At 34.1% G+C, this 26,432-nt stretch overlaps 2 protein-coding genes across 2 annotated transcripts; both read left to right on the top strand.

Annotated features, from left to right (window-relative positions):
* The first annotated feature begins 18,419 nt into the window (after positions 1-18,419).
* Positions 18,420-19,028, top strand: LOC120002620. The gene has a single exon (XM_038851380.1). The coding sequence runs from the start codon at positions 18,420-18,422 to the stop codon at positions 19,026-19,028; it is 609 nt and encodes a 202-aa protein (XP_038707308.1).
* A 4,907-nt stretch (positions 19,029-23,935) lies between these two features.
* On the top strand, positions 23,936-24,511 carry LOC120002619 (spore coat protein YeeK-like). Its single transcript, XM_038851379.1, has one exon. The coding sequence runs from the start codon at positions 23,936-23,938 to the stop codon at positions 24,509-24,511; it is 576 nt and encodes a 191-aa protein (XP_038707307.1).
* The last annotated feature ends 1,921 nt before the right edge of the window (positions 24,512-26,432 follow it).

The following is a 26,432-nucleotide window of genomic DNA, read 5'->3' as shown; positions in this document are numbered from 1 at the left end:
TCCATAGACTGAGTATCATCAATTGCTCCATCTGCCAAATAATCTGCTATTGCACTCCCTTTGATTGCCTTATGTGTGACATACAAAATATCATATTCTAGTAGTAACATGTGCCATTTAGCTATCCTCCCTAAAAGAGAAGGTTTCTCAAAAATGTATTTGATAGGATCCATCCTGGAAATCAACCACGTCGTTTGATAAAGCATATATTGTCTAAGTTGATGTGCAGCCCAAACCAAAGAGCAACACGTTTTCTCCAACATCGAATAATTTGTTTCACAACTAGTAAACTTTTTGCTTAAGTAGTAAATGGCATGCTCTATCATTCCCGATGAATCATGCTGTCCGAGCACACATCCTATCGAACTATCTGAGACAGTCAAATAGAGAATAAGCGGCCTGCCAGCCACAGGAGGCATCAACACTGGAGGACTTTTCAAATATTGCTTGATCTTTTCGAATGCTATTTGACAATCTTCGTTCCACTCAGTAGAGTTACTCTTACGCAACAATTTAAAGATAGATTCACAAGTAGCCGTCAACTGTGAAATGAATCTGGTAATGTAATTCAACCTTCCCAAGAAACCCCTAACTTCCTTTTCTATCCGAGGGGGTGGCATCTCCAAGATCGCCTTCACTTTATCAGGATCTACCTCAATTCCTTTCCTGCTTACAATGAAACCTAACAACTTCCCCGAGGTTGCCCCAAATATGCACTTAGCTGGATTCAACTTCAATTGATGCTTTCTTAATCGATCAAACAACTTCTGAAGATTCACAATATGATCTTCACCTTATTTGGAGTTTGCTATCATATCATCGACATATACTTCAACTTCTCTATGCATCATGTCATGAAAAAAAGTGACAATGGCCCGTTAATAAGTAGCACCAGCATTCTTCAGACCAAACGACATGACTTTATAACAAAAAGTTCCCCATAGGGTAATAAAAGTCGTTTTCTGTGCCATCTTGATTTGATTGTAACCAGAAAATCCATCCATGAAAGAGAAAGTTGAATGTCTAGCTGTATTATCCACTAAAACATCGATATGGGGAAGTGGAAAATTATCCTTCGGGCTTGCACGATTGAGATCTCTATAATCGACACACATCCGTACTTTTCCATCCTTCTTGGGAACAGGTACAATATTTGCCAACCATTTAGGGTATCTAGCCACCGCTAAAAAACCAGCATCAAATTGTTTCTTCACTTCATCTCTTATTTTCAAAAGCATATCTGCTTTCAATCTCCTTAGCTTTTGTTTCACTGTGGTACATTCTGGAATCAATGGCAACTTGTGCACAACAATACTTGTATCAAGGCCGGGCATGTCCTGATAAGACCATGCAAAGACATCCTGGTAACTATACAATAAATCTATCAATTTCTTCTTATTCTCTCCTTCGAAGGCAGCTCCTACCTTAACCTCCTTTTTCTCCGTTTTAGTTCCCAAATTAACAACTTCAGTTATCTCTTGGTGTGGCTTTATTAGTTTCTCTTCCTGATTGACTTGTCTTAACATTTCCGGTAAAATCTCAATTTCTTCCTCTATTTCATAGTCAAATTCAACATTACTAATGGGTGCATCAAAATCTGGTTCATTAAGTTCGTCATCTTCGTTATCATCATTTTCAATCCTGTGAAAGAAATGAATAAAAATGGTTTTGAGAATGGAGAACAAAACTTAAATGGAAATGGAGAAACATGAATATGGATGACTGTCAAAATACTTTCATTTCATGGAAAAGGGAATATGTACAAAGATTGAACATGCAATCGCCATACTATAAGATTTATTGAAAGCAAAGTAAAGCATGCTCATTACAAAAGACCCAAACGAAGGCCGTGAGCTGGGCCCACGATGGTAGTGCACTCGGGATTACTCTTGCAGGTTCTTAAGAGATACTGGGAGCTCCAGACTGGTCCAATCGCCTAATTTGAAATTTGAAGGACGCGAGATGACAAAGCAAGGTCTAGCAGCCGAACTCTGTTCCTCTTCCACCACAGCAACTTGGAACTCCTCAAACTGATCACATATATTTGTCAAAATTGCCCCAGTTACATCAGTCGAGTTTTCAACTGGCAGTTTTCCAAAAACTACCCCAGTGTCAGCCAAACCTATCTTGTTCCGCATCCCTCCATACACAAAACTGTCATAAAGCCAAGGAATCGGTTTCTTTTCAACTTCCAGCTCCTTTCCTTCCAGACGAGCAAACCTCTTCGCCTGTTTTTCTGCTTGCACATGGTTCTTGTCAATCCTAGTTGGCTTATAACCCAAGCCCCAACGTTCTGGATGTTTCACCATTTCTACTGGCTTCTTAATTCCTTGTCGATTCTTACCAAGTCTTTCTCCCGGGCGAAACCCCTTTTTCAACATAAATTTTGCTACATTCTTTGTAACCTTGGATACTTGTGGCTTTAAGGGAGAAAGTCCTTCCTTCACATAGCTAGCACTAGCAATTTCAAAAGATTGGAATGAACTCTCAATCCCCTCCGTCGGAGCATCAATAGGAAAACTATTAGACAAACTAGCAACCATCCATTCTAACTGGCCCTTTACTATATAAACCCTTCCATCATGAACAAACTTGAGAATCTGATGCAACGATGAGGGAACGGCTCCTGCAATGTGAATTCAAGGTCGTCCCAACAGGCAACTATAGGTTGGTGAGATATCCATTACCACGAACGGCACATTGAAAGTTACGCTTGCAACCTGTAAAGGTATTTCAATTTCTCCCATAATCTCTCTACGTGTTCCGTCGAATGACCTTACCACCAACGGCACTTGCTTTAAATAAGATCTGTCAATCGGTAGCTTTTCAAAAGTCTCCTTTGGTAAAATATTGAGGGATGACTCATTATCCACCAAGATACTTACCAATTCCTTTCCACGACACATGGCTGAAATATGCAAAGCTTTGTTGTGTCCCATCCCTTCATGCGGAATATCATCTTCAGTAAAGGACAACAAATGGGACGCCAACACATTTCCCACAATGCCATTAAAAGAGTCTGTAGGAATCTTGTCTGATACATATGCCTGATTTAACATTCTCATCAAGACTTGTCGATGCGGTTGAGAACTCATTATCAACTCCAAGATCGAAATCTTTGCAGGGGTTTTCTTCAATTGATCCACTATCATGTACTCACTCTGTCGAATAATTTTCAGGAACTCCTGGACTTCCACATCAGTTACAACTTTCTTTTTCTCTTCTGGGCGTACAAAAAGATCTTCTTCTAGAATAGAATCTGATCCTTTAACTTCAGGTATTGCTTTCCCTTTTCTTTTGCGTTCAGCTTCAAAATCCACTACCGGATTCCCTTCTGGCTCATTTCTCGTGTAACATCTCCCACTTCGGGTAACTCCACTGACACCAGTAATATTATCTACCATTTCTCCTTGCTTTCCACTAGCTCATGCTTCATAACCCATACAGGGAAGTGAATCCCATGAAAGTGGTAGGTCAACCTTCACTAATCACTAAGTAACCCGGGTATAGGGTTATGTGTGTGCAGTGATAAGTGAATGTGTGTGCGGGGGCATACAAACCAATATCCCTAACATTTAAATCTCACAAGGCCCATATCTGATGAAGATATCTATAACATTGAACAAATTTATCAAATTCCTCAAATTTAATATACAAACACAAATAGGAACTAACAAAAAGCTATATAAGAAAAGCACAAAAATCAATCATATCGGCTCAACCCCTTTGGTATAAAGACCAATGTCCCTAGCAGAGTCGCCAGTTGTCGCAACCGGGGTCACGACGCGGACCGGCGATGAAAGGATGGAAAATGATTTAGAGTCGCCACCAATTGATTTAAGTGTAATTGGACACTAAAAATGGTCTGCAAACCAGAAAATGGGTAAGGGGGTCTATTGAGTGTGGGGAAGGTGTTAGGCACCCCACAACTCCCTAAAAGGTTACCTAGATTGATCTAAGTGTTTTTTCCTGAAAATTTGTTGTATGTCCCAATTTGTTTTAATGAATTTTTCATACGCTCGAAAAATCATGTATCATCAAATGTGGTGGAATCGTTCCATTACTATTAGACCAAGGCTTTGTTTTTTGAAAATCTCATTTTTGATGGGTTTTATTGAAAATCAACTTGGAAAAATATTGGATGGAATTTGCAAAAAGGACATTGGGTTTTATACCAAGGGGAGGTCTCAATCACATAATCAAAGAACAATGAATAAAACGGAAAGAACAATCTAAATTCGTTTGACGAACATAAATGATACTTTAATTTGAAAAGATAACATAATTAAAGTTTAGGCAGGAGCTGAATGTTATCAAGTCCTCCTCCTAAAGAACTTTAATTTAGGTATCTAGTAAATTAAATTATCATGCTTTTTATGAATACAAGTGATATTTTAATTTAAAGAGATAACATAATTAAAGTCTAGGCAAGAACTGAATTTTATCAAGTCCTCCTCCTAAAGAATTTTAATTTAGGTATCTAGTAAATTAATTTATCATTGTGTTTACGAATACAAATAATACTTTAATTCAAAGAGATAACGTAATTAAAGCCTAGGCAAGAGCTGAATTTTATCAAGTCCTCCTCCTAAAGAATTTTAATTTAGGTATCTAATAAATTAATTTATTATTTGCTTTTCGTTTAGATGAAGATATCATAATTAAAGTCTAGGCAGGAGCTGAATGTTATCAAGTCCTCCTCCTAATTGATTTTAATGTAGCATCTATTAATTTGTTTATGAAAATTTGATAAAAACGCGGTTGTTGAATTGACGGATTGACAAAACTAAGCATACAACCTAACATCTAATCTAACAATGTATTCAAAATAATTTATCCACTACTCCTACTCATGCATCTTTGATATTCTAAATTTATCAACCCCTAAACATGCATACCACTAACATTAAACATGCATAAAATTCAACTACACTACTTCTCATTATTCTCACTACTCTATTACATATTTATATTTACAAAGATATATACAAATAAAAACAAAATAAAAATATATACAAAATATAAAAATACAAATATGACTCATGGAGCCCGTATGTTGCTCAAATCCAGTCCAATCTCCAAATAAACTCTCCGGCTCCAAACGAAGTCAAGTCCGGCCCAAGTGGGATCAAGCCTGGTCCAAGCCCAACATCAAATACAGGGAAGGAATGATCAAAATTAGATGCTCAAATGTAATCAAGATCCAAATTAAATCAAGAAACAATCTTTGAATTTTTTGTAAGTACGTGGGCCTATGAAACGGGCTCTTGAATTTTGAATTTTTGCATTATTATTATTATTTTTTTTTTTTGGCCGGACGAAAACCGGGTACTACAGCTTGGATGCTGTGGACAAGCCAAATGTTAACGAAAGGAATAGGGGAGCCGCACAAGAAAATGAAAAAAGGGGTTTTGGATTGAGAGAGGGAGGTAGCAGCCGGACAATTGGAGAGGGAAAAAGGGTTGTGAGAGAGAAAAGAAAGGGGGAAGGAGGCAACAGAGACAGGGAGCAAAAAGAGAAATTGTTGAACAAAAAGAGAGAAAAAACAACGGTTTTTGGGTGATTGGAAATAGAGAAGAAAGCAGCCAAGGGAAGCCACCGGTGATTAGTGGAGAAAGGGAGAAGTAAAGAGAGAGTAGAACCAGAGGAGAACAAAGAAAAGTCAAGGTGCTCCGAAAGACCAAAGAAGAAAAGGGTTTCGTTCTCTTCAGTTCTATTTCTCTACAAGGGTAATAATCTACACACATTTATATCATTCTTTATTTCTATTTCTCTGGTTCCATTTCTTTGGTGCTACCTCTGTATCTCTTTGGGTCCATCTTTCCGGTTCTATTTCTCTGAAGCATATCTGGTTTTTATGTTCTTGGCTTGGAGATCTGTTTGCTCTTTGTGTTAATATTTGGCTTTGACGTCCTTGTTTGCTCACTGTGTGGAGATATGGTTTTTTTTCACATCTGGTTGTGATATCTAGCTTTGATATTTAGTCTTGATGAAATTATACCGAAATGTTGATGACTGATGAACTGATTTCGTGAAAGAGAAACTATCCAGGAGCTATGTCCGGTTAAAAAATGTGGATTTCATTTTGTTTGGTCCAGATTTGATTTGAAGATATGTTTATAGGTGACATAAATTTTTTGTATATATATATATATATATATATATATATATATATATGTGAATCTCATAATGTGGTTTTGATTTAATTTGGATCTTGATTACATTTGAGCATCTAATTTTGATAATTCCTTCCTTGTATTTGATGTTGGGCTTGGACCGGGCTTGATCCCACTTGGGCCGAACTTGATTTCGTTTGGGGCCGGAGAGTTTATTTGGAGATTGGACTGGATTTGAGCAACATACGGGCTCCATGGGTCATATTTGTATTTTTATATTTTGTATATATTTTTATTTTGTTTTTATTTGTATATATCTTTGTAAATATAAATATGTAATAGAGTAGTGAGAATAATGAAAAGTAGTGTAGTTGAATTTTATGCATGTTTAATGTTAGTGGTACGCATGTTTAGGGGTTGATAAATTTAGAATATCAAAGATGCATGAGTAGGAGTAGTGGATAAATTATTTTGAATACATTGTTAGATTATATGTTAGGTTGTATGCTTAGTTTTGTCAATCCGTCAATTCAACAACCGCGTTTTTATCAAATTTTCATAAACAAATTAATAGATGCTACATCACTTGATAACATTCAACTCCTGCCTAGACTTTAATTATGATCTTCATCTAAACGAAAAGCAAATAATAAATTAATTTATTAGATACCAAAATTAAAGTTCTTTAGGAGGAGGACTTGATAAAATTCAGCTCTTGCCTAGACTTTAATTGTGTTATCTCTTTGAATTAAAGTATTATTTGTATTCGTAAACACAATGATAAATTAATTTACTAGATACCTAAATTAAAGTTCTTTAGGAGGAAGACTTGATAAAATTCAGCTCTTGCCTAGTCTTTAATTATGTTATCTCTTTAAATTAAAATATCACTTGTATTCATAAAAAGCATGATAATTTAATTTACTAGATACCTAAATTAAAGTTCTTTAGGAGGAGGACTCGATAACATTCAGCTCCTGCCTAAACTTTAATTATGTTAACTTTTCAAATTAAAGTATCATTTATGTTCGTCAAACGAATTTAGATCGTTCTTTCTGTTTTATTCATTGTTCTTTGATTATGTGATTGAGACATTTCCTTGGTATAAAACCCAATGTCCTTTTTGCAAATTCCATCCAATATTTTTCCCAGTTGATTTTCAATAAAACCCATCAAAAATGAGATTTTCAAAAAACAAAGCCTTGGTCTAATAGTAATGGAACGATTCCACCACATTTGATAATACATGATTTTTCGGGCATATGAAAAATTCATTAAAACAAATTGGGACGTACAACAAATTTTCAGGAAAAAGCACATAGATCAATCTAGGTAACCTTTTAGGGAGTTGTGGGGTACCTAACACCTTCCCCACACTCAATAGACCTCCTTACCCATTTTCTGGTTTGCAGACCATTTTTTTAGTGTCCAATTGCACTTAAATCAATTGGTGGCGACTCTAAATCATTTTCCATCCTTTCATCGCCGGTCCGCATCGTGACTCCGGTTGCGACAGGTGTCAAATAGGGAAGATGAGAAGAAAATGGTATATTTGTCAATAAACCAAATGTCTATAACTTTTTGTCCTTTATGGAATATTTTTTATACTTGATGGACCTTAACGAACTACTCAGATGAAGCTCTAGGTCAGCCGGCCAAAGCTGAATCATCACCGACCATCAATGATCGCTTGAGTTTCATGGACCACTGTTTGAAAAATAGCTCGGTCTTGCCAACGCCTGTGATCATCACTATCAAACGAATCAATGGACTATGGCGCATCAGATCTAGAACTCGATCTAATAAAATGAGTGAATATCAATTTGGTTTTTAGATCTAATTTTTCATATTTACATATATTATATCTGTTTAGATCTGCATATATTATATCTATTTTGGATAGGATGATATTATATATGTTTAAACGAAAATTTTGTGTTGTAATCTTCATTATGACGACATTACCAAATGAAATTCTCGTGTTTTAGTATTTAAATAGATATAATAAAACAGATGTAATAAAAAAATATATGAGAAAACTGATAACATTTGAAACATATAACATTTTACGCAGATTCGTGGGTATGGTGGGCCACCACCGATGAAGGCCGTCGACCAACCAAACAGAAGCGTCGGAGCACCACGACCAACCCCTAGCTAGCATTCACTGGCATTAGCTGTTCAATTCACCAGATTTTGACCTTGAAGTCGCAGCCAACCGTGATGAAAAGTGTTTGATTTGGCCACCGGTGATGCAGTCGCCGTAAGCAACCATCACATGAGTGTAACCTAGACATAGGCGCACCATCCCCACCCATTGGCTAGCCGAAATAGTCGCCGGAGGAGGAAACTTAGATTTGGGTGTCATAGGGAAGATGAGAAGAAGATGGTATTTTTATCAATAAAACATATATTTCTAACTTTTTATCCTTTATGGAATATTTTTTAAACTTGATGGACCTTATGGAACAAAACTTATTGGAGTGTCCTTATTGGAACAAAACTTTTAGTGGAGGGACTCATCACTAATTTTCTAAAAAATATATATGTATTTTAATTGGTGTTTCGAACCCAACGATATATTTATTTTTCAAAACAAAAATCAAATTCAACATGAAAATTGCATGATAATTCTGGATCGTTGGATATAATACAAAAGACATTTCATACAAGTTTCAAGTAGCATTTTATTTTTTGTTTCAAAAAAAAATATCATTGAGTTCTTAAAAACAATCACAATACAAATATTATTTTTCCAAAGTTAAAAAAAAATTGAATCTTAAAAGTTAGGTTCACAGGCGAATTCCTCAACATATAATATTATGTCTCGTGTGAAAAATTTCCAATAAATGTAAATATATATGAAGTAAATTTACTAGATATCATTAATATAAATAAATAAATAAAAATATGAAGTAAATTGAACTCGGTTCCAAGATTTTGAAAACCAGACCGGACCGGCCGGTCGGACCGGTCCAACCGGTGACCAGTCACTTGTCTGGTCCGGTTGAGGTGTCAGAACTGGTAATTTATGAACCGGGATGTTTTCGGTTGAACCGGCCGGTTCTTCAGTTGAACCGGTCAGAACCGGACCGGTTTTGGCCGGTTCGGTTCATTTATTAAAGTTAATAAAATATTTTTTAATTTTGTTATTTGTATGGTTTGAACTAATGACCTTTTGTTCATTTAAAAATGCTTTAACCACTAGGCTACGAGACTTTCTTTGTTTAAAATGATACTTTATTTGAATATATTGTATTTGTATGAAGTTTTCTTATATATTATATACATATAATATAAATATATATATAAATAATTCATTACGTTAAAACCGGTTTGAACCCCGGTTGAACCTTTAAACCTTAAACTGAAGACTTTTCCTATTTGATGACCGGTCCGGTTTTAAAAACCTTGCTCTGTTCACGAGCTCTGAAGTCGAATATCGATGGATTTAATTTTTGTTTATTGATCTAACTTTCGAATTCATTGCCACTTGGAATAATTAAGAATAAGAGTCACATGTGATCCATATATAGAGTACTATTCTGAAATTATGTGTTAAACTAATTAACACTTGGATCCATTAATTATAGTTTTGTTAGTGGAGGTGGAAGATATGATTATTTATTTTATTATCATCAAATAGAGATTTCCTCTGGCTATGGGCTACCTGCGTTCGGCGAGCCAACTGTCAGACTTCCATGGCAAACGGTCAAGTCATTGTTTTAATTTCCTTTCTCCAACGGAAATTGATAAACAAACCCCCCTATTTTAAACCCCCTCCCCTAGGTTGTCAGTATTTGTCTTGTCATATCATGTCTTTTCATCATGTCTCATCTCATATACACACATATATATAGATATATACATACATACACACATATATATAGATATATACTTTTATATATATATATATATATATATATATATATATATATATATATATATATATTACGTTTGATTAAGATTTTTTGTTTGGTTTTTTAAATTATTATTATTTTTTTAATTTTTGTGTAAAGAAAAGAGAAATTATATTTTTTTGATATTAATTTCATAAATTTGTAAGACATAGACAATAATTTATTTAAGTACATGAATAAAAGTTTCAGATGAAGATTTGATGAATCCATATGAGTGCGTGTACGCATTTAATCGTTCCGCATACGGAGTCGCCCATGCAGCTGCACAAGTATGCCTACAGTGAACTCATTCGGGTGTGATGGGAGGCATTGGATAATTCCTTGTCAAACCAACTTTGACGTAGTGATTACCATTTATGTGCCCTATAGCAATGGCAACGCGTAGATAGAGTGATGGAGGAGCTGTACGTAGTGGTAGATATGTCCAACTCTCTGCATGATGAAGAACATGCACTATCACATTGTATGCAGAAGCAATCAATAGACCCATATCTGGCATTGTCATCCAATGCTCAAATGGTGCTGCAACATCATCTTGAAAAAAGTTCATTGAGTGTTTAACACTGTATGCCCTCTCTTTACCGCCAAGTATTTCAACATATTGTTTCCAAAATGCTTCCAACTCTGCCATCAGGTTATACCGAACATTGGGCCATTCATCTTCCCCATGACCAAGACACACAGCTATCGATCGAAAGCCGCAATTTCCATCAGCTTTTACATCATGCACGTCCCTGATGTAAGGATGCAGTATAGCTGGAAACTGATCAATATAGGATCGTAAAGAGTAGTTTTCCTTTCTTAACATCGAACTTTCCTGTGTAGAGAGAGACTGAGTATTGTAAATTGAGGAGCAACTGTGTCTCTCTGGTTCATAAGATTGGAAAAAATCGTATTCAAAAATCTTCGATTCGGGGCTTCCGGATGAAGAACTGTGTCTGTGAGGCTCCCGAGGCTGAACAAAATCACTCCTATCAATGACATATGCTGTTGGATTATTACGAGTGCTGGTGGCTACCTTTTTCTTTGTGGACGGACGCCCTCTAGTGTTGGTCTTCACAGCCGATTCACGAAGAGAAGTTGATGAAGGTCTGAATATTTCCCTCAATTTCCTTAGCCAACTGACTTTTACATGTCTTGGCTGCTGCTTGAAATGTTCTGTGAACATTTGTACATCAGCGTTACAGTCAATGTCATCCTCTTCAATTGACTGACATTGCATTAGATCAAGCTTTCTCCAAAATTTATCAATGGCATCAAGCGGTACAGTATGACCTTCGCTCACGTACATGGCTTGTTCGTTAGCCAGTCTGTTTCGTTGATGGTTTCTTGCTCTGGTAATTGCCACCGCGATCACATTTGAATTGTAATCTGTGTTTTTTGTCGAACCCACCAATATCTGATCTATTAATGATGATGATATATCCCAAGTTGTGTCCAGTTTGTTGAACCCACTCGATCATCGATTGCCGCGATTTGAACACTTGATCAGTTTCAAATTCACATCTATTGTTAACTTTGATATTATCGACCATCTCGTCCGCATGTTCGTCTTCTTGCTTTATTTCGGCTGAGATAAAATCACCCTACAAACAATATAATTTACACTGAGTATTTACAAAAAAAACAACAATATAATTTACATCAGTATATGTATTTACCTGTTCATTTGAACAACTTGACAAGTGGTAGTCAAAAATATCACTAAAGTAATCCATATCCACAATAGGTTCAGTCTCCTTTTATCTCAAAAACAAACTACTTTAAGACTCTCTCTCGTTTTTTTCTCACACACTACTGCTATCTCTTACAGCTTCTTCAAATACTCTGCGAACTCTTCTCAATTTATAGACATATATGTGTACACATGTACAGACAGAGAATATATTCTCTGTACTATATAGAGAATATATTCTCTGTCTAGATTCTCTGTCCTATACAGAGAATATATTCTCCGTCCTATTCAGAGAATATATTAGGACAGAGAATATACAATGGATACCCATATATAATTGATAGATAGATATAATTGAAAAGTTATATATATGTTAGCATGACATGACAAAAAAGGGGTCTAAGATAGGGGGTTAAAGTAGGGGGTTTTAATAGTGCTTGGCGTGTACATACAGACATATATGTGTACACATGTACAGATAGAGAATATATTCTCTGTCCTATACAGAGAATATATTCTCTGTCCTATATATATATATATAGCGGGGACGAAGACTGAAGACAACTAGACAAAAACGTGAATGTATCATTTATATATAAGAGAGTCTGACAAATGACAATAATGAGATGCATGGCATGACATGCTATTGATTTGACAAAATTGATTAAAGGTGTAGGGGGTTGAAAGTAGGGAGGGTTTGAATAGTGCAACCCTTCTCCAACCCTATTCTTACCCCCTTCTTACACCCCCCACATCATGTCAAATCATTTCATGTTTGACTCATCAATCTGTCTCTCTCTTTCTCTCTCTTCAATCAATCATAGACTAGGAATGAGGTTGTGGTCGGCTATCAAAATGCCTCAGAAGCGAGTCAGCATTTGCCACTGGATTCGTGCCACTTGTCAGGCCAATCCAAATCCATCATTTGTCGTTGGCATGAGTTGGCCCCTTCACTTTCCACGTCAATTAAGTTGTGCATGTTTTATCTTTTTGTAGAGTTTACAATTTGAATTAGGGCTGTTATTGGTACGGTTACCGTTACCAAACACGGAATACCGTTACCATACCAATTCTTTCGGTAACTCAAAAAATGTTACCGTTACCGTTACCGGAAAAGTCGGTATACCGATGGTCGGTATACCGATCTATCGGTAATGGTAAGTCGGTAATTGGTAAATTTACCAATTCTTAAACTTATTTAAAAAAGAGAAAGAAAAAAAATGCATCAAGTAGCATTGTGCATAATAGTCATTATATGAAACTACAACACTTTCATCTTGCCTACAATACCAATAATAAAAATGATAGATTAATGAGAAGGATCATTGTGCTACATGTGAATAAGAGAAAATACCTATCAATCGGAGAAAACAAGAAAGGAGAATTCACATAACATTATTCCAACAATCTATAACGGAAAATCTTTCATTTCATTAATTTCTAATATTTTTAGTATCCGAAGTGTTTTAAACTCCATAGCATGAAAGCTCGAAGAAACAAGATAAATAAAGATAAAAGACCATAATGAAAATGGAGAATAAAAGCATGTAATCAATACCAACAAAGCATTTTGTTATGTAGCAAATGCTGCTTTAAAGTTAATGAAATTGCTACGAGTGATATATAAATGATAACCCTAAAAATAATCAATGGTCTAGATTAAATTAGATCAATCTAATGGTCATAATTAAATAAAACTAAAACTAAAAATAATATTAATATATATTTAATATATATGTCGGTAATCGGGAAATTTACCGGTTTTGAACTTTGCTTACCGTTACCGTTACCGAAATCATCAGTAAATTTACCGTACCGAACAATTGGTAACGGTATACCAATCTTCTGCTATTTTCGGTAACCAATTGATCGGTAATGGTATACCAATGGATAATTTACCATACCAGTAACAGCCCTAATTTGAATATAATAATTTTGGAGGTGTATCACATCACATTACATTTAATTAAAATTTTTATTTTATTTTTAGGACCACAAGCATAAAAATGTTTCAATATACACATAAATTTTTATTTTTATTTTTATTTTTATTTTCATTTTCTATTTTCATTTCAATTTAATTTTTATTTTTATTACTGCAAACATAATATTTTTATTTTGTTATTTTTATGCTTCAATAATTTTTTTTATACATATATATGTTTTGGGGCACTCATTGATTTTCATTGGTTTCACTAATATGATAGCTATCTTTGCCAAATATTTAACTAAAATACAAATAAATAACATTTCAATACTAACAATTTGAAACATTCAAAAGAATGAAAGTAGAGTATTGTTTTTCAAAAAAAAGTTATGAAAAGATTTAATGAGGCTGTACAGGAGAGCTGAAAATGTTGAAATTTTTTGAAAGAGCTGAAAAGAAAAGAGAGGAAAGGACAAGGGAAGTTGGAATTTTTCTGCAGTGATTTTGGGTCATTCAATGAAGCAAGCAATTACTGTGTAGACCATACCATGCATGCATATATGGTGACGATGCAGATTGCATCTTTGAAAGATTGATGAAACATGGATGGAGTCTCATGGAAGGGAAGATCCGATCTTCCAGATCCGCTGCTAACAGTCCTTCCTAAGTGGTTAATGAATCCCGAGAGAAGAAAACACGAGACTAATTGAACCTTTGTGAACTGGAACAACTACCATAGGAGAGATGGTTGACTTTAGGGAACTCATCGCAGTGAAGTTTTCCTAGAGGCTTCAAGATAGAAAGTAAATAGCACTTGCAAGAGGAGTAGTGATTCAGTTAGTCAAGGCATTGGAGTCTTTATGTAGATAATTGAATAATTGAAACCCCCTCTCTAGATCAAGACATACAAAAAGTTGAGACAATTATAATGTTGAGAATCATGTACTTTTTCTTGTGTTCTCACACAAACTGTAGAGACATATGCACACGCATTTGACCAGGGATTTGAAAAAGCCAGGGCATGAATTATGGAGAAGTAAAGTTGTTCCAAAGCACCCCATCCTACCTCTACCTACTTACCTACCTACCAAGATCATCATCATATCATTGTACCAAAGAATCTAGACCACTCATCACACACACACACACTCTCTCTGTCTTCTTCTTATTGGCTTCCCATTGTCACCCACTTGGGTAAACTTAAATTTATTAAGAAAATTAAATGATATTTTTTTTTCTCGTCACTGGTCTAAGCACGTAAACTAGTTTTATTAGGGTGCCTTTCGTAGAGTGGTTAAATTAATTTTTAATTAATTTTCTTGATTTTTCGTCATCGATCTCAGCATGTAAACTAGTTTTACTGGGGTGCCTTTCGTAGAGTGGTTAAATTAATTTTCAATGCTAATAAAAAGTTGTGGAGAAAAAAATTGAGCTTAAATTTATGTAAATATGTTGGGTCCATTTTGGTAGAGCGAAAAGATTAATTTTCAATGCTAGTAGAAAATATGTGAAAAAAAATTGAGCTTAACTTAATATTAAATTTAATCTAATAAATATAAATTTTATTTAAATTAATTTTTGGTATAAATTATTAAACATTTTTATATCAAAATTAAAATAATTATCTCAAAGTATTAATAATACGATTTATTAATAAAATATAAATTATTTTTTTAGTCAAATTATTAAAAAAATGTTAAGTAAAATAATATATAATATACATTAAATTAATAAAATTGTTAAGTAAATAAATGCTAAGATAAATAATAAATAAAATAATAAAAAAAGGTGCAAAAGAATAATAATATAAACGTGGATCCCATCTTTTTTATTAAAAAAATAATGAATTCATAAAGTTATAATGATTTGCGGGACAAAGTCAAATCGTGGTCTTCGTTGATTTTAAAAAGAAATCATGAAGGCTCCAATCCCGTAAAAAGGGGTGTGAGAAGTAAAAATGGAAGTGTATATAGTATCACCCACCATCTTATTAGAAAGTGCATGCCAATTATCAAAACTACCCTTCTATTACGTCTATGATCACTCTTAAGCCCCGATTAGTTTATTGTATTGCGATGGTAATTAGATTTCCATTACATGTAATCAAATTGTCAGAATTCTCATATGCAAACATATATTTTCACCATTGATTTAGAACACGTGGGACTCAAAATAGTGGGCTCCACTTGTCATTTAACTCATGTACATCCTTAAAAGTTGTACGAATTTTAAATTCGCACTGTAAATGCACATAAGAGAATTCCTCATATATATGTGTAAATATATATGAGATATAAAGATACAATTGTAAATAATTTATATTCATTAGCAATATATTTGTTGATATCAAAATACAATTGTAAATAATTTATAATCATTAGCGATATATTTGTTCAAAGAACAAATACTTGGTTTTATAATCAAAATACTAAATTTTAGTTGGTATTGTGATTCTTTCATTTTGTAATGAATCTCATTACCAATCAATTGGATTACACTACATTTTTACATTAAATGGATACCAAACATTGTAATGTAATATGAATACAATTGTCATTACGATACAGGGTAATCAATAATCCTTATTAAAGTTTTAATCAAAATTCCCTACTCAAGATTATAAATTATTTACAATTAACCTAATGAGGATAGTCTTAAAATGCCTCAATTTACCGATACCTCTTCCAATACCAGGAAGGGCCAATGGAGATCCAACTTTGCTAGAGATCGAGGATGATTTGTTGCTCATTTCATCGTACCTAAATACTAGTTTAGATGTGGTGCATAGAACGCAACAAAAACTAAAAGTCTATTGGAAAAAGATAGAAAAATACTTCATTGACAACAAGATTGATGATAATATCTTCATAACCAATGTTTCATCACAGCATTGTTGAGATAGACTACAAAAAGAAGTAAATAAATTATGTGACATTATGTGAAAATCGAAAGAAGACAACAGAGTGGTATTATATTTCAAAAGGGTTTTTATGTTTGGGTTTTCTTTTGCAAAAATGTTAGGGATTCCAATAAAAAACATCTCAGTTATCCCAATAGTGGATCTTGTCCCTTGATTGATGTAAGTGTAGGGACCCACAAAACGTGGTGATTGAACCAAAGAGTGACACATCCATTACTGGGATAACTGTGATGCTTTTTACTGGATCCCTATCACTTCAGTTTCTTTTGACTATTTTATGATTGTCCCTTTTTTAGATAGCTTTTTGCAGTTTTTTTATACTTGCCTACCACTAGTGATTGTTTTAGGCAAAATATCATTCCCATTCTGGGATAGTTTGTGTGTGGGAATAAGACTACAACCATTTGAAATAAAAAAAAAATTATAAATATTGTTTTGTAGTCATATTCCATTTTAATATGAGCTCAGTGAAAGATTCATTGTTCCTATGAAACCCGACATTATTCGTTGTATTTTTTTATTGGGAGGGTCATTTGGAGTGCCATTTCATTGTTTTAGAAAACCAAGGGCCATGTATAGTAATATTTACTATATTTACAATTTTATTAGCAAAGTCATATTATTGTGGCACTTTATTGACAGATTATGGCAGCTAGCTACACAGATGCTTAAGAGTTTAGAAGTTCCATTTCTCACACTGTTTCTATGAGTTGAGACATCACCCCAAGTGGATAATGAAGATTTCTACAAAAAGCTAAGAACACGAAGAATGCAAGTCTACATTCCTCTTCTCCGATAACTCTTGATGTTGTCAGTCTAGATGAAGAGAATAGTGTACCAAGAACTTCTGTTGGATTCGAAGGACCAGCTGGTAGAAAAACAAAAGAAAAAAAAAAGCATTCGAAAAGGCAAAGCAAATGCTCGTGATCGTAGGGGGGTTCAATACCCGCTTCAGTGATCATGCAACAAAAAATCCGATAAATCTTGATGTTGTTGAGAGACTACTTCACATATCCGCTGCTGCTTTCAGTCTTCCCCTCTCGTCCTTGTCTTCTGGTTCTGAGTTTTTCTCGTCCAGCTTATGGCTCCTGCCCTTTGGAGATTGGGCCTTCTTCTTGAAGGCTCTCATTCTTTTAGTTTGGGCTTATCAAGTTATTGTTTCTATTCTTGTGGGTCTGTTATCCTTTGATTTACTTATTGGTTTTATTATAACAAGCCCAACTTGTTTGGCTTTTACACATTACAATTACATTTCTTTATGTCTTTTCCTTGTACTGTATATGTCAGTACTTGGTTTCCCTATTTGAGGCTCCAATGGCATAGCCGTTGTGTGTGGTTTTTGAATCTATGAAATCTGAATTCTCTTCTCTCTTCTTTTCTTTCTTTCTCTGTTCTTCTTCATCTTGTTCTGCTTCTTGTTGATTCACAAGACCTGCAAATATTCAAAAGACTTTGTTATTACAAAGTATAATATGGTATCGCAGAGTACCGATTTTCCACCACCACCAGTAGCTACTGAAGCTTTTATGACCTTAGACTCCATGTCTAAGGTACCTCATTTTTTGAGGAATGCTAAACTCATTTCCTCAACTATTGCTGCATCTGCAGCTCATCCAAACAATGTAGGATTTACTTCTTTTCAACCTTCCATGCCTACATTGACTTCATCAGAAATGTCAGAAATGATAAGGAACATGCAAGCATCTTCAACCATCAATTTCAACACCTCTGGCTTAGCCGCTTAGGACCTCACACTCCCACCCTTCATTACCCTACCACTCATCTACCAAATAATACCATACCACCTCTACTCCCTACACCACCCACCCGTACCACTTATACAATACCACATACATATACCATGCCTCAGATTATGAATAATTTTGCTCCACCAACCCCAGCACCTGTTTATCCAACAAATCCTTTCCTAAATCCATTTAATCTTCTTCCTAGTGATTTCTCAGTGAGTAAACTAATTTCCCTGGAGCTGAATGGAGCTAATTATCAAGTCTGGAGTGCAAATTTCACGAATGCTTTAGAAGCCAGGAATAAGGTGGGGTACATTGATGGTACTTTACCTATACCAGAAGTTGAAGATCAAAATCATCAATTGTGGAAGCAAGCTAATGGTAAGATTTTACAGAGCATTTCCACTTGGAAAACAACCCAAGAATTGTGGTCAGATTTAAAGGCTAGATTTTCAGTGTCTAATGCTACTAGAGTCTATGAAGTGATGAAGGAAATTTCAAACATGAAGCAAGGTAATCAATCAGTTTCAGATTATCATACCAAAATGAAGAGTCTTTGGAATGAGCTCCAAGACTATCAAGTCATTCCTAAATGCAAGCGTCCTTATGACATTGTCAAGCCTCTTCTACTTAAGAGAGAAAATGAGAAAGTAATGCAATCTCTTATGGGCTTAAATGACAACTTTAGTGCAGTTAGTAGTCAGATTCTACTAACCTTTTAAGGCTTTTAATGGTAGTGTTTTTTTGTTTAATTCATACATAATTGTCTACAGAATTTATAGATGTTTCATAAGCAAGCATCCTTAGTTCAGTTGTTAACTTTTGAAGATGAGACAAACCAAACACGCTGAGAGCACCTCTCTTGTACAAAATATGGATCATACCCTACGATGGCAGATCAAATAAGGAGAAATAAAGAACGGTTCATTCGAAACCTGCTTCGAAATAGGTGGGGGTATATATGAGCATTTTAGCAAAATAGTCATGATAAAGTCTTTCATGACCTTCAACTCGACCGCGATGAATTACAACATGGCCTATCTAGAACCACGACGTGCCACAAGGGATGCTCTTCTTCCTCCTTCACGATTATAGTTGCGAGCATGGAAAAATCATCATTGATGGGACCTCCTCGAGTAACATATTAACCAAACAATTATGACGAACCATATAAATGTTCAAACTTGTAAGAGAAACATAGTGGAAATGAGTGAAGCGGGGAAAAAATATTGAACATGAGCGGAGGTGATATGACCAATGAGCTTATTTATAGGTAGTTAAAAATGAGTGGTAAATGAAATGCGAGGTACTGATAATGACTTAGTGGTAGTTAAAATGAATGGTAGCTAAAATGAGTAGTAGTTGAAATAATTAATATTTACATTATTTTTAAATTAATTGTGCTAATGATTATTGTTAATATTGTCCGAAAATTATATGCATTAGCAATAATAAGTTAAAGTTAAAGGTAATATTGGAAAATATTAAAATGTTTTACTGGTGGAGCCTTAGACACCAAGCTTGCCCAGATACTTGCAAGCATAAACTATTTATTAACTTCATCGAAAACGAACCCTCAAGATTAAAGGAATGGTCCCTTACATATCAACGCACCGAAGCATTGTATGGAAACAACTGGACTGCTTTGTGAACAAGGGTATTGGGGATGACCTTCTCGTATCAAACATATCAGTAGTGGATCTGGAGATTCCGGTTGTAGGGGCTTTGATGAACATGTTAGATTATGTAAGTCGTAGAAGAAAGTTCAATATTACGACTTGAGGCTGGGTGTTGATGTCCATGCCAGACACAAGATGGGTGAGCGTCTCAAGGGTGGCTCAAGGGGATTTGGGGGCTCTAGAATTTGTAGAAAATTCTAGAGTCTCAAATTCTTAAATATGGACCATTGATTGAATCTAAGGGCTATAAGTTCTTACACATCAGTTAGAAATAAAAATTTAACAATACTAAGAATCCTAGTAATAACCATCCCAGAAACATCCAAGTAGTATTTGACATGCATTCATTGGATATGGTGACATCATACCAAGGGACCCATTGAAAATCACACCCAATCAATTGCATGCCACATTCTGCTGGGATGCTTTTGAGATGAGTATTACTGGGTTTTTTATTATTTTTGATAAAAATTGTAACGGTGTCTAAGAAAATCATGTCTATAGGATTTGTTTTTCAAATCCATCTCAATGCAATTTAGATCTGCCATTTATCACCTTTGCTGGATTTCTTCTTTGTTGGCAACTCATTCTCACCAAGTTTTGACAATCTCCTCCCACTTATCATTGGATTTTTGGTCGATTTTGCAAGTCGCCGTAAACTCCTGCAACTCTCAAGCACTATTAGCACATTTGGCCGGATTTCAGTCGGCGACAACTTTTTCTCACCGGGATTCGGAAATCTTTTGGTGAGAGTTATGAGACTGAGTTGGGATGTTTAGGTTTGTGTATCAGAGAAGAAAGAAGGAAGAGAATTGATGGAGATTCTGATGTCACCAAATCACCAATGATTTGGACGGATCCTATTTGGACTTGAGGATTGGAAGGAGAAGGAGAAGGAGAAGGAGAAACGAAAGTTATACTGAAAATAAATTAAATATTTTAATAAAAGATTTGATGAGTTGTATAATTTTTAAATGGTTAGATTTGTGTTGTGGTTGACATTTTTTGGATAACAAAGAGTACAGGCTTTTGAAAACTAATTTATTTATAGCCCTACGATGATAAAATGTGGCAATCCATCAGCCATACAATATGAATTGCTCAAATCCGCCTCGAGGTCCCTCTAATAAAGGCGTGCCTTCTCAAGTATGAGGTGGCAGCTTGAAGTCATGGGTTTGACGTTGGGACGAGCACTTGGCTTGTGAAATCTAATGAAGCTTGTGACCATGTTATAGTTGGAATTAAGAGATTCTTAAGCCTTCAGAAGCGATATTTGAAGACTTCTTAAGCTATTGGCCTAGTAATATCGAACCTCGATGTTAAGCTAGTAGTTATCTAAGTCGTGGGCTTGTTAGGCTAACAGTTCACCTAAGTTTTGGGCATGTTAAATTGAAGTTTAAACCTTAATCTTATTTACGCTCATGCATATTTTAGGTCATGGGCCTGTGGATTCTTAAGACTTGGGTCTGTTAAGCTAGAGTTGGGCCTAATACCTAATTTGACCTCAGCAGGGTACAACATGCCAAACTACGCCTGTGAATGGGTTAGTTTCACTAGCCAACTAATTCATTACCAACCCATTTTTTTGACCAACGAGAGGTAGTTCGATTGACAATTGGTTAGGTTAGACATATGTATGCCCAATGTTCGATTCCAATGTGAAGCATATTTTTTAATTGTATTTGAAAAAACAAATCCATTTTTCTAACTGATAATCAATCGTCAACTGACCTACAAAGTCGAATTGATAATTTGTCTCGGCCACGTAGAAATGGATTGATTGGTGGTTGTCAAAAAATCAATAGTCAATTTGGCCGATAATAACCCGATCAAACGACTATTCAAAAAATTTATAATTCTAAAAACCCAGTCAAGTTAGTTAATGTCAAAAAAACTAGCTGATGTCAACAGTAAACAATCTAGCTAGTTTTCAATTGACATTGAAAACTAGCTAGATTGTTTACTGGTGACAAATCCCATCACCAAGTCAAAGTTTTTGACTGGTGACAAATCCCATCACCAAATGTAAGTAGAATTGAGCAAAAAAAGAAAAAAAGAATCTTCAATAAACAAGTAATAAAGAACACGTACATATATAATTGACTAGTTGGCTCTAATAATGTCGTTATGAATTGGGACTGAATTAATGTATACCTAATTAAGCATCAATTGCTTTCACACCCTCTTAATTTCACATATCTCCTATCTCATTAGCAAACAAATCCATGAGTTCACATAAATTTCGATCAAATATAATTTTTCATCCTTCAACTAAAACTATTTTCATCTTTAAACTATTTTTTCTCTTAATTTCATCCTTAAACTATGGAAAAGTACTTCATTCATTCTTAAAAAAGTTTCGACGTCGAAAAAATCTTATGTGACATCTCACTTGACATAATTTGTACATAATGGAATATAAGTATAATACACATTGGGAGCAAAAGTAGTTTAATGACGAAAATGAAATCACGTTTATAGTTGAAGAATGAAAAATTATAGGAAAATTTTCTAAATGCAGACATGTTTTTGTTAAGTTGACACCTATAATAATAGGTATGAAAACTAGCATGTCTTTTTTATGCATTTTTCAATAACATCTGTCATATTAAATAATTAAATAAAAATAAAAATAATTAAGATTTGTTCACGTGTTTTGATTCATTTATATGTACTCACTCAATTATTGGCAGTAACAACATTTTTTAATTTTATGTTGTATATATTTTTTGATTTGATTTGATTTTTCATTGCTTAGTCTTTTTTGTACAATAATTTAATTTGATTATACATATTTGTACGAAAATAGTGAAGGTTGTAATATTTTTACCGTTTATACTCCTTCATCACATCCTTTATAAGCATATTTCTCTACCAAATTGTATACAATCTTTAGTATTTTTCTTCTCATTTTGTATCATAGTTTCAAATAGTATCTTGTGTTAGAATTATGGATAAATAATTGAAGCTATATATGGGCTGAAGATCTACATTTATCAAGCAATTCGAGTGAGGTAAAAATGGGGTCGAACACCCATTTTAGATTTTAATTAGTATTTTACATGGACTTGTGTCTCCACTTGTCCGCGATATTAACTATTAAATAAAAATAATTACTCTTAACATTTACGATTTCAAAAATAATTGATGTTTTTTCAAATAATTATGTGAATGTATTTATATAGATGCATAAAAGTTGTGTAAATATTCAAGTAATTGATAGGTCATGCATCTTAACAAAAAAAAATAAAAAATTGTAAGTATATAAATAAAAAAAAACATTCACAATACAAAGAAATATTGTTCTTTTCCATAACTGAGTGAGTACGTATAAATGCATCAAAATATGTGAACGAATCTTTATTATTTATTATTTAATATGATTGCATCAAAGACGTGAACAAATTTAAAAACTGTTATTTTTTTTTAATGACAGATGTGAGTGAACCAGTAAGAATATTTGTATTTATTGAAAAAAAATGCATAAAAAAGAAACATATTAGTCTCGAGACTTATTATTATAGATGTCAACCTAACAAAAACACGTATGCCTTTAGAATTTCTCAAAAATATATTTAGCCCATAGATTTCACAATTAGTGGCAAACAGTCAAAAATGTCGGCAGGTATGGTAATAAGTACTGGGCATCTCCTCTCTCCTTTTTCTAGATGTTAGATTAGATTAAAAATATGTATATCACGACATCAAATAAGTAACTTCCTCGAAATTTCCGAAACTCTCACAGACATCAAATAAGTCCCAATTCATAACGACATTATCAGAGCCAACTAGCCAACTCTCACAGACATCAATTGTACGCGTTCTTTATTACTTGTTTATTGAAGATTCTTTTTTTTTTTTGGCTCAAATTTAGATATCTGACTATAAATATATATATATCACAAACATACATTTAGGAGGATCGATTGGAAACAAATTAGGAGTTGCAAATGGGCACTCGAGGCTTGTTGGCCTTGAGTGGGGATCAACATGTAGCGGATGCTGCAGGATCTACAGGGGTCTTATTGTTGCTTTGGATGATTGTCATATCAGTGACCATCATATCGATGGTAGTATTCGCTTGTGGAGATTGTGGTGATGATGAATCTAACAAGAAAAAGAAGAGGCATTCAATAAGTTGCTACTGCTGCGGTGGAGGCGATGGTGGTGGAGAGGACGGTGGTGATAGAGGAGGAGACGTCGGTGGAGATGATGGCGATGGTGGTAGCGAAAATGATGGTGGTGTTGGCGACAGTGGAGGAAACGGTGATGGTGATGGTGGCCACGGCCACGACCATGGTGGTGGTCATCATCATGGCGATGTCGGTGGTGGTCATCATCATGCTCATGATGGTGGTGGTCATCATTATGTCCATGACAGTGGTGCTCATCATCATGCTCATGTGCCCCATCATCACATCCATGACGGCGGTGCTCATCATCATCACGTCCATGACGGAGGTGCTCATCATCATGTTGGAGGCCATGATATTGGTGGTCATCACGGCCCCGTTGGTGGTTTTTGATGTAATAATTAAAGTCATTTAATTTATTTGTTTTTATTTTAATTTTTATTAGGTAACTAATAAAGTACTCTCATTTTATTTTATTTTTTTCCAATTACAACCAATAACAGGATAAGACAACTATAATGTAATGAACCTTCTTCTTCTTTTTTCAATGTAATGACCTTATTTAGTTTCTTGTAAGGCTTATTTTGGTACGTTAAATTTGATTTTGCGACACAATAATTTTATAAAATTGGTTAAATTAATTTTGATCATATTTCACATCTTCCCCATCACAATAGCAAATTAGAAATAAAGTTGATATGATAAGGTGGTGGTAACTTCTAACTGGCAGAACATGACGCAAATAAGGGAATAACTGTAGCAAGATAGTGGGTTATGGAGATTTTCGTGCAAGAGAGGATACATATATAAAAACTGGTAGACAGACAAAGAAGGCACACACAAACACACAGATAAACACAAAAACTCAAGCCCAAAGGCATTTTCAAGCATTCTACCATTCCAATTGCTTTTCAAGTTCTTATCAATTTCGAGCAAACATTATGTTGTTCATTCCAAAGTACGTTGTATTTGCAAATATTTCTTGTCAAGTTTTAATACCAACTATCGTTATGTAGATTGTACTTGGTGTCTATCTATTTATTTTTCTTCTTCCAATCTCAACAAAACGCACTATAATGGAGTTGGGGAACCTAGAACTATTGAGATCCCAAGATAATTCGTTCAATCGTCTAGATAAAATTCTAATTTACATTCAGTACATTTCCTTCAAATTAGTGTAGGAAACTATAAACTTTAGCACACCTGCAATTCATTACTACCTTGGGACACTCTTTGATGACAACAGTGTCCAAGGTTCAATTTTAATGAAAATAAAATTTGTCTATGGCATTTTTTTTAAAAAAGGAAATTTTCTCGAAAATTTTGTAACTAACAAGAATCAATTTTAACTTCATAATTCAACACCAAACATGTATGCCATATTATAGATGGATTCGGGGACCACAAATTTTCTAAAAACATATCAAAAAATTATAAATAAATAGTATTTAAGCTATAAAATCCAATAATATCTTCTTCTTTTTTTTTTTTCCTAAGACAATAGTCAATTTCATTAAACAAATAGAGTATCAACATATGTTGTTGTCATCTCGGTGTTATCCGCTTATTGTTTGTGTTTTTTTTTGCTGTTCTTGAGTTATGATACCTATTTTTCTTGGCTTCGATTTGTAATTTCTTAGGCTACTACTATCACAGCGCTAGATATAACTATTCTGGCATAGAATGAATTATTGTGGCTTATTATTTTCAAAAATAATGAAAGTAATTTTTAAGAATTACCTCAAATGACAGAAATTAAACATCTCTTGACTTTGTTGATACTTTTATACAAAAAAAAAAAATTACGCGTAAATTTTTTAAATAATTAAGTTACATACTAACTATAGCTTAATTAAATCAATCTTATTCATATCAGCAGTGCTATGTAGTCCATATAGTGATAGTCCATGGGAGTTCAAGTCTCTTAAACGAAATTTTAAAACGTTTTAACCCTCAAAATACATGTTAGATTTTTTTTAAAATTACATATTCAGAATCAGTACATAAAATTCTTTCTAACAAGATGCATTATCGATGAGTTTTATCAGGTAAATCTTAATTCCATTATTTTTTTCAATGGAATTTCTTAATTTCAAAAAAAAATAAATTCATAATTAAAATAATAAATTCTAGATTGTGTTTTAAAAAACAATAATCTATATTACAACAATAAATTTTGGATAATGAATTTTTGGATAAAAGAGTGAAAATAAAACTATTTCATTAATTAAATCAATGGAATAAACCTATTCGGCTCCATGGGCTACAAACTGATGGGCTATATGTCATTTTCATATTCAGAGTTTTGATAGAA

Source organism: Tripterygium wilfordii, chromosome 7, assembly GCF_013401445.1.
Source record: "Tripterygium wilfordii isolate XIE 37 chromosome 7, ASM1340144v1, whole genome shotgun sequence".
Lineage (NCBI taxonomy): Eukaryota > Viridiplantae > Streptophyta > Magnoliopsida > Celastrales > Celastraceae > Tripterygium > Tripterygium wilfordii.
Note: the sequence above shows the minus strand (reverse complement) of the source record. Positions and strands in the feature narration are given on the sequence as shown.

What these genes read in the sequence shown, in the direction of transcription:
- LOC120002620 (XM_038851380.1), top strand. Translation starts at nt 18,420, where the DNA reads ATGCCTCAGATTATGAATAATTTTGCTCCACCAACCCCAGCACCTGTT.
- LOC120002619 (XM_038851379.1), top strand. Translation starts at nt 23,936, where the DNA reads ATGGGCACTCGAGGCTTGTTGGCCTTGAGTGGGGATCAACATGTAGCG.